This window comes from Prinia subflava, chromosome 8 (genome assembly GCF_021018805.1).
Source record: "Prinia subflava isolate CZ2003 ecotype Zambia chromosome 8, Cam_Psub_1.2, whole genome shotgun sequence".
NCBI classification, from domain to species: Eukaryota; Metazoa; Chordata; class Aves; order Passeriformes; family Cisticolidae; genus Prinia; species Prinia subflava.
Window position 1 is genome coordinate 29,647,404 of NC_086254.1, and position 7,346 is coordinate 29,654,749.

Below are 7,346 nucleotides of genomic sequence, written 5' to 3' on the forward strand. Positions count from 1 at the left end.
CAGCTCAGGCTGCTGGACAACTCAACAGTCTGGACATGAGAGAACCTCAGTGACTGTGACACTGCCCACTGCCCCAGGTGGGCTGGAGCACCCCTCTGGTTCTGATGAAGAGCTCATTCCTGCCCTCAGACAACTGAAGAGTCGAGCTAATGGCACTTCATGGGGTTTGGACATATGTCCACTGGGAAACGGGCTGGGTCTGACTGTGCCGTGTCACACAGGCTGCAGATTAAAGAGCAGCACATCCAAATGAGATTTATCTTGTCACCCCCTGAGATGTCTGCCCCCGGTGCACAGAGGCAGCTGTTTGGTTGCTCAAGATTTAAAACCACCTACCACTGAGATACTTTTCCATAATGAGGCACAATTGGGAAGAAGCTAATCAACACATTTCTTAATACAAGAGAAGGGAGAGGCTTGAAGAGAGCACTAAATGATTCCCCACATGAGATGCTCTCCTTGCTTTCCTTACCCTCTCTGCTAATTCTTCCATGTTCCAAAATGATTCCTTGCTCCTGTTTTTCTTTTTCTTACAAAATCAGATTCTGATACAAATGGAGCAGGATGGGAATGGGTTTATTTCTTTGCTATTTTAGTAAAGTTATCCACATTACTTCTGACCACAGTTTCTCATAATAGTATAGTAAAAAAAAAAAAAGATGAGTGGACTTGTAGGTGCTTTGAAAAAGCTGAAACTTAGCCCAGGTTTCAGGTTCTAAAGGACTGATGGGTCCTGCTGGGCCATGACACCACTGCTCACTGCACAGCTTGTCTTCTCTTATCAGGGTGTGAAGAGTCAGCTGGGAAAGAGCAGATCTGCAGGCCCATGAGGAGGAATTAAACATCCCGGACAGATGTCGGCTCAGGTCTGTGCAGTTTCAGCTGAAGCTTTCCAGGCTGGTTTTGACCCGTTCCATTTCATGCAGAAAACTGTAGAACTGGGGCAAAGTTAACTCTGCAGAAAAAAAAAGTGACATCAAGTTTTAGATTTCAGGTTACACTTCCAACATTGGCAAAGCTGTTCTGGTGCTACCATGGAGCAACTCATGTTCACCTGAGCTGGGCAGGATTAGCCACTGTGATTCCCAGCATCTGGTTCCTTGTGCTAGCCAGGCTGCCGGGGGGGCAGGCTGGGATCTCCCACCAGGATGGCATCTCCCAACAGCACTCCATGCTTGGGAATCATTTATTTTGCTCCTCTGCCCTGCTGCTCTGACTGCTCTGTGGCAGATCTGTGTTTACTGAGGCACAGATTTGAAGATGCCCAAAAGTCTGTATTCCTAAACAGTTTTGGAGTGCCCGTGGCAGGGAGAGACTAGGGCAGGAGCAGCCACAGTGATGGAGAGGCTGAGGCAGGAGCAGCCACAGTGATGGAGAGGCTGAGGCAGGAGTAACCACAGTGATGCTCTGGCAGTGACCCCACCCTTGTTCTGCCCCCAGACTCCCCCAACCCCAGCAACACCCTGAGCCCCAAACTGCAGCTTTCCCATCCTTCCCTTTTGTCCACAACTGTTAACTCACCAACATACACGTTTTCCAATTGGCTCCCTTTTTTAATCACCAGCTTCAGCTTGGGGAAAGGAAAAGCAGAAGTATTTTAGTTCAGAGAACTGTATCTGAGCACTAGAGAGGACAGCAGAGCAGGAGTCTGCTGTGAGTTTGACTGCTGCACAGCACACACATCTTTGACAGGCTTTTCAAGAAGTGTCACTTTAGAAACAGATACCCTGAGCATTGGGAAGATCTCTGGAAGTCCTTGATCCCGCTTTCCCTCCCTCCCTAAGACGGCTGACCTTTGCTAAACTGAGCTTTTTGAACAGCTTTTCAGAATGGGCCACGTTCCTGTGATACCTCATGTCTTCAGAGGAGAAACAAACAGCAGCAGCATGTCTGCTCTCTGCTGGCAGCAGCACTTGGAGACTGAAGATGCAGTCACAGAGCCCATTCCTAGGAGAGCCAGCTTCCCTCCCCTTCCCCTCCCAGCCAGCGCTTCCCACATGCCTGGCTGGAGCTTGTTCCTCAACTGCCCTACAAGCTGAACTCTGTGATGTGGGAGATTTACCTGTAAGAAGATACTTCCCACTTTTTCCAGCTCACTGCTCCCAGCAGTCACTGTGAGTCAGAAAGAAGGCAGATAATCTGTTAGTTAAGCAGTGAAATAAAACATTATTTAGCCAAGAGCTGCTGCTGGGTTTCCCACCCCTCCAGTTCATGTTGTAGCTCTGTTACCTCCAAACTTCCACTCCATATCTATCAGCTGGTTAATCATCAGTGTCTGACCCACAGCCAGGCGTGTTAGGGTGGGGGAATTCACCTTCCACTACAAAAGCAAAAGAGACATCAGCAATTAATTCAGAGAGGCCTCTGTTTGTACCTGAAATTTCAACAAGAGTCAGAATGAAGGCAGAGGGTGGCAGAAGCCCATGATAAAGAGAGAACTAATGTGGTCAGGAGGGCTTTCAGAGGTGTTTGAGTGCTGCTAGGATTTCCCTCTGCCCTGTCACTTCTGTAAATGAAACTCGCTGGTTTTGTTTTAGCACTGGGTCAGTGTAACCATATCTGTGCACAAAGCCATGTGTTCATGTAACTGCATGACCTCAGGGCTCAAAGCATGGGAAGCACAAAAACATCACATGAAAGCCACACAGCAGTGCAGGAACTGTGACACTGATGGGGGAGAGGCCCTGGCAAGCCAGAGGAATCATCAGACAAACTGCTCCTTATTAGTTCTCTGAGGATCTTCAATTCAAAATCCCAAGCTGGTTTTGAAGAAAATACCCAAAGTGCTGACACGTCTCAGGAGCACAGTGGGGTTTTATGAGTTCCCACTCACAGAACTGACATTTTGTTAGCTTAGAAATAAGCAAAAATATCTGAATACCTGTTCTGCAAAATAACTGGCTTTCTCTTCACTGAGGCCTGTGGGGGGAAAGCATAGGAGATTACTATATGTGATAAATATTAATTATCTTTTATTTAATGGAAATCACGTGACCTACCTAGAGCAATAAAATCTGCTCTGACTTGTTCAGAAGACAAATTCCTCTTCAGGGCACCTGAATAAACACCACAAAGAAGAAAAAAAAAATCACTTTTTAATGAGTCAAACCAATTTTTACTGAGTCAAATAGAGGCAGGGACGGGACCCGCCGACGGAAAGCCTCTGTTTCTGAGCTGTGTTTTGAAGCAAACCACAGCTCCTCGGAGATCGGAAAGCCAGTCGAGCCTGCCGGTATCTCTGCAGATGCCCGGTGCTTTAAAAGTCCGGGCTCCGGGAGCGCCTGGGAGAGGGCGAGATCCCATTGCAGGTATCCATGGGAACAGCGGCCGCGGTGATGTTTTGAAGCTGCTGCTTTCTCTCCCGTAGCCGCTTTGCTTGTTAAAGGAGAACTGTTAAGGCTGGCGGGCTGCTAATTTGACCTACCTGCTGTGTTTGGGATGATGGGTGTGAACGTGTGCGTGTAACACTTTCCCCCGCTGCGCCTTCCCCCTTTGTTCTGGGGCCCAGGCAGCGCAGGGACCTTTACAAGGATTCTGCTCTCTGAAGCCAAGAGCAGGAATCTCATAAATTCAAGGAGACTGCCAGCCCCACGTGGCTTTCCGGCTGTGTAGCACAGAGGCAAAGTTATCTGCTGTGATCTGATATCGTCCGTGGCATCCCAGAGCTGAGCAAAAGTTACAACGGGATTGAAGCCAGAGCACACACACAGGGACGACAAGATGAGGGCACCAAGGCCTGAATCAGGATGGGAAAAACTGCAAATTCTGCATTAAATCCCCACAAGACGATTGCAGGAAAGAAAATTATTGCTACTCCTGGATAGAAAAAATGGTTTAAAGCAATAGAACAAGTTTAAAACTAATTCAGGAGTCAGTTGTGCTCAGCATCAGGGCTGTGAAGGAAGGTAAGGGAACCCCGGGGCTGAAGAGTAATAACAAGGGACTATTAATAACAGGAAGGATCAATGGGATGAATGTGCCGTGGAGTGTTTGATGCATTATCATGTCAAACAGCAGCCACAACATCATAGTAATCCTATAAAGTGCTGGAGTCTGGGGTATTCCAGTGGAATCCCCCCGAACCTCTTCGTCACTGTTTATGAACGAGAAAGAGCTGGCACATTAAGTGTTCCTCTAGAACAAGACTGCAAGGTCAGCTTCTCCTTCACATGGCCTAGAACTGCAGCAGTCCCAGCCCACGGGTGTGCACTGTCTGATTTGTCTCCAAGAGCGCCTGTCCTTGGAGGAATTACAGCACTGGGTCACTTGGGTGGAAGCTCCTGCAGAGACTCGGTGCCAACACCAGGCTGCCCTTCTCTGGCAAAAGGGATTTACAGGAACTGCTCAAACCAAGCGCTGTCACAGTGTTGTGCTGCATTTAATGCACAGATATTTAAGGGAGTTTACTCGAGCCCGTGAAATGTGCATGTAGGCGGGGTATAAATACAAAGAGTCACCAAACAGAGGAAGTTTTGATTCTTAAGTGCTAAGCACTGTATTAGCTACCATTAACACTTATTGTGCAAACCAAGCCCTGCGGGAATGCCTGGGACAGTTTGGCCTCAGGGCAGCATATGCAAATACATCACTTACCATTGGGTACCAGAAGAATACTTTTGACAATGTTTTTCAGGGGGCCCAAGCTGATTTTATTCATGGTGGCGAAGTCTGAGAGCTGAGTCAGAAATCTTTCTACCTGCTCAAGAGAAATAACAGCGATGAAATCTTTACTCTGTTTCTGACCAGAGCTGCACTCACACATCTCTCCAGTTCTGCCTTACCTCCTTGGGCTCTGTCAGAAAGCGGAAAAGCACTTCAGTCAGCGCTGAGAATTGCTGTGAAGAAACAGGACAGTGTTAGACTCGGACATCAGCACCTCACCACCCCACCAGCACCACGGCGAGGTGCTGATGTACCCCCCTGACGCAGCTGCACCTGTCTCCAGCACACAGCTCCAGAGCTGGACCTGTGCTGGTGCCCTGTTCTTGGCATTATGTGATGCCAGTGGATGGGATTTGCTCAGGATGCTTTTCAGAGCCTCTCAAGGGGTCTGTGCAGCTGGTAGCTGGCACTGCACAGGGCTTTTGTGACTTGTGGCTAATCGGAAGCTGCTGTTCTATCTTGTGCAATCCAGAAACTTCGAGTGGGAAAAGCTGTGAACATCCAGTCTCATGTTTCACAAACCCCATGGGGTAACCAGACTAACTCGGGAAAGGAAGATAACTGGTTAAGGGTCTAGTTGCTGTTTTCAGCGTTCTGGGTGTACAGCTGGCAGGCAGGGATGGAGAGGCAGAGCACTACCAGCACCCTTCTCTGCTGGCAGCAGAACCAGCGCTGGCCCCGGCCTTCTGGGCATGGCCAAAATGGCATTGTCTGTTTTGTGGCTGCAGATCCTGCCCTGCCCTCGGCCTCAGCCGTGTAATAGATGGCACTGGGCTGGGCTGGGCTGATAGCCTCAGTCCTGGCAAGCTGGGCTGGAAAAGCCTCGGCATTTCCACTAACTTCAGCCCAGGCTGCACACCCGTGTGTCAGTGACCGGGAGACAGATGGTACCAATGACCAGGGCGGGAAGGACAGGGTGGGAATCTGGGGTGGGAATCACAACCCAAACACTGTGCAGTCCCACCACAAACCCCAGTGCTTGACAGGACCCCCACTGCCCACCAAGCACGATCTGAGCCCTCCACCAGGAACTGCACCAGCGTCCCTGCCCACGGCAGGGTGGTGGAACGAGATGGCGTTTGAGGTCCCTCCCAGCCGAAATCGTTCTGGGATTCCGTGACTGTATAAACATGCTTCAAACAGCACCGGCGTGCGCAGGGCTCGCCCGCATGGATCGGGGCTGGATCGCCGGGCACGGGGCCCAGCACGGACCCGGCATGAGGGCCTGGACACCCGGCGGGTCCGGCACACCGGGACTGCCCCGGGGCTGCGCTGCCGGCTCCAGCTCCCGGTGCCGGCCCGCCCTGCCCGGCCGCCGCCGCCCCGCCGGTTCCGTGTCCGGGGCCGCCCCCGCCGCCAAACCCGCCCCTCCCGTGCCGGCGCACCTCGGCGCTGAGCTGGTTGAGGTTGTGCATGTCCCCGCTCACCGCCTCCGGCACCGGCTCCCGGGTGAAGTTGAGCAGCCCCATGGCGGCGGCGGCTCCACCGGCAGCGGCTCCGCCCGCCCGGCCCGGCCCGGCCCCGCCGCCGCCTCAGCCTGAGCATTGGCGGCCGCACTTTCCGCACCGCCGCGGGCCCCGCACCGGGACCGGGGGTCAGTGGAGCTGGGCACTGGAGAGCTGGCTGGCAGCTCAGTACTGCTGAGATCTTTTACTGTACAAAAACCTAAAACAACCCTCCCCAAAACAACAACAACAAAAAAAAAACCCAAAACAAAACAACCCCCCCCCCAAAAACCCCCCCAAAACCCAAAAAACCCCACAAAAACAAAACAAAAACCCAAAAAACCAAAAAGAAAACAACAAAACAAAACAAAAAACCACCACCACCACCACCAACAAAAAACAAATCACAAAAAAACCTAAAAAACTTTTAAAACATGGTTTATAAAGTGAATAATATTTGGGTTTTGTGGCTTGGTTTGGGTTGGTTGCTTGGGTTTTTTGGGTTTTTTGATTTTGTTTTTTTTCCTCCCTCGAAAATTCCACTTGGGAACTGAAACCTCGGTGTGCTTTTCCCTCTCCGAGTGCGGCTCCCAGCACTGCTCAGTGCCCAGCCCGGGTGATGAGGGGCCCGGGACCCGCAGCCCACATCGCAGGACTGGGCGCCTTGGAATGGACACATGTTGGGCAAGGAAACAGCAGCCCTGGGATGAGCCAGCCAGTGGGCATAAAGTGCCCAGATGTCCATGGGGTCAGGATTCCACAGGGAGATTTCAGCTCGATTCTCGACATAATCTGGATGCAGGAAGTCTCCTTGTCTCAAAGATGTTTTGTAGGAAGGCAGAGGAATTGCCTTCTCACGCCCTGTTACAAAGTCTCGTTTCTGTTCGGTCTTGGGAGGAAGGCCTTGGTCCAAGAATATTGAAACTTGATTTATTCCCGCAGAGGACAATGGAACTGTTCCCATCCTGAAAGACTCCCTTGCCTTAAATTGCTGTTTCACAGCTTCCCTTGAGCAGGAGCAGGAGCTCTCCAGGATTCCACGATGTGTGAACGTGTCTGATCCATTTTATCAGGGAAGGTGTTCCCTGTCTGGCGGGCCAGAGGACAGTGTGTAAAAACCTTTGTGGAAGGTAAACCTAGACAGCCCACAAGTCTTCTGGTTTATTACTGACACTTGTAATTGCAAATGAGAATATAGGAAATTTTGTAGTGCTTTCATTGTGAGACTATCCCAGCAGT

At 50.8% G+C, this 7,346-nt stretch overlaps 1 protein-coding gene across 1 annotated transcript; it reads right to left on the reverse strand.

Annotated features, from left to right (window-relative positions):
• Positions 1-559: 559 nt before the first annotated feature.
• Positions 560-6,208, reverse strand: COMMD7 (COMM domain containing 7). Its single transcript, XM_063404477.1, has 9 exons — positions 6,048-6,208; positions 4,782-4,835; positions 4,594-4,696; positions 3,000-3,056; positions 2,882-2,919; positions 2,230-2,320; positions 2,063-2,112; positions 1,522-1,570; positions 560-955 (listed from the first exon to the last, which is right to left on the reverse strand). The coding sequence occupies exons 1-9, from the start codon at positions 6,129-6,131 to the stop codon at positions 879-881; spliced, it is 603 nt and encodes a 200-aa protein (XP_063260547.1). The 5' UTR covers positions 6,132-6,208; the 3' UTR covers positions 560-878.
• Between the last annotated feature and the right edge of the window lie 1,138 nt (positions 6,209-7,346).

What these genes read in the sequence shown, in the direction of transcription:
- COMMD7 (XM_063404477.1), bottom strand. Translation starts at nt 6,131, where the DNA reads ATGGGGCTGCTCAACTTCACCCGGGAGCCGGTGCCGGAGGCGGTGAGC. An exon ending in TCAACCAGCTCAGCGCCGAG is followed by an intron (nt 4,836 to 6,047) that starts GTGCGCCGGCAC and finishes GTTTCTTCACAG; the next exon opens with CAATTCTCAGCGCTGACTGA. An exon ending in TTCTGACAGAGCCCAAGGAG is followed by an intron (nt 4,697 to 4,781) that starts GTAAGGCAGAAC and finishes TCTCTTGAGCAG; the next exon opens with GTAGAAAGATTTCTGACTCA.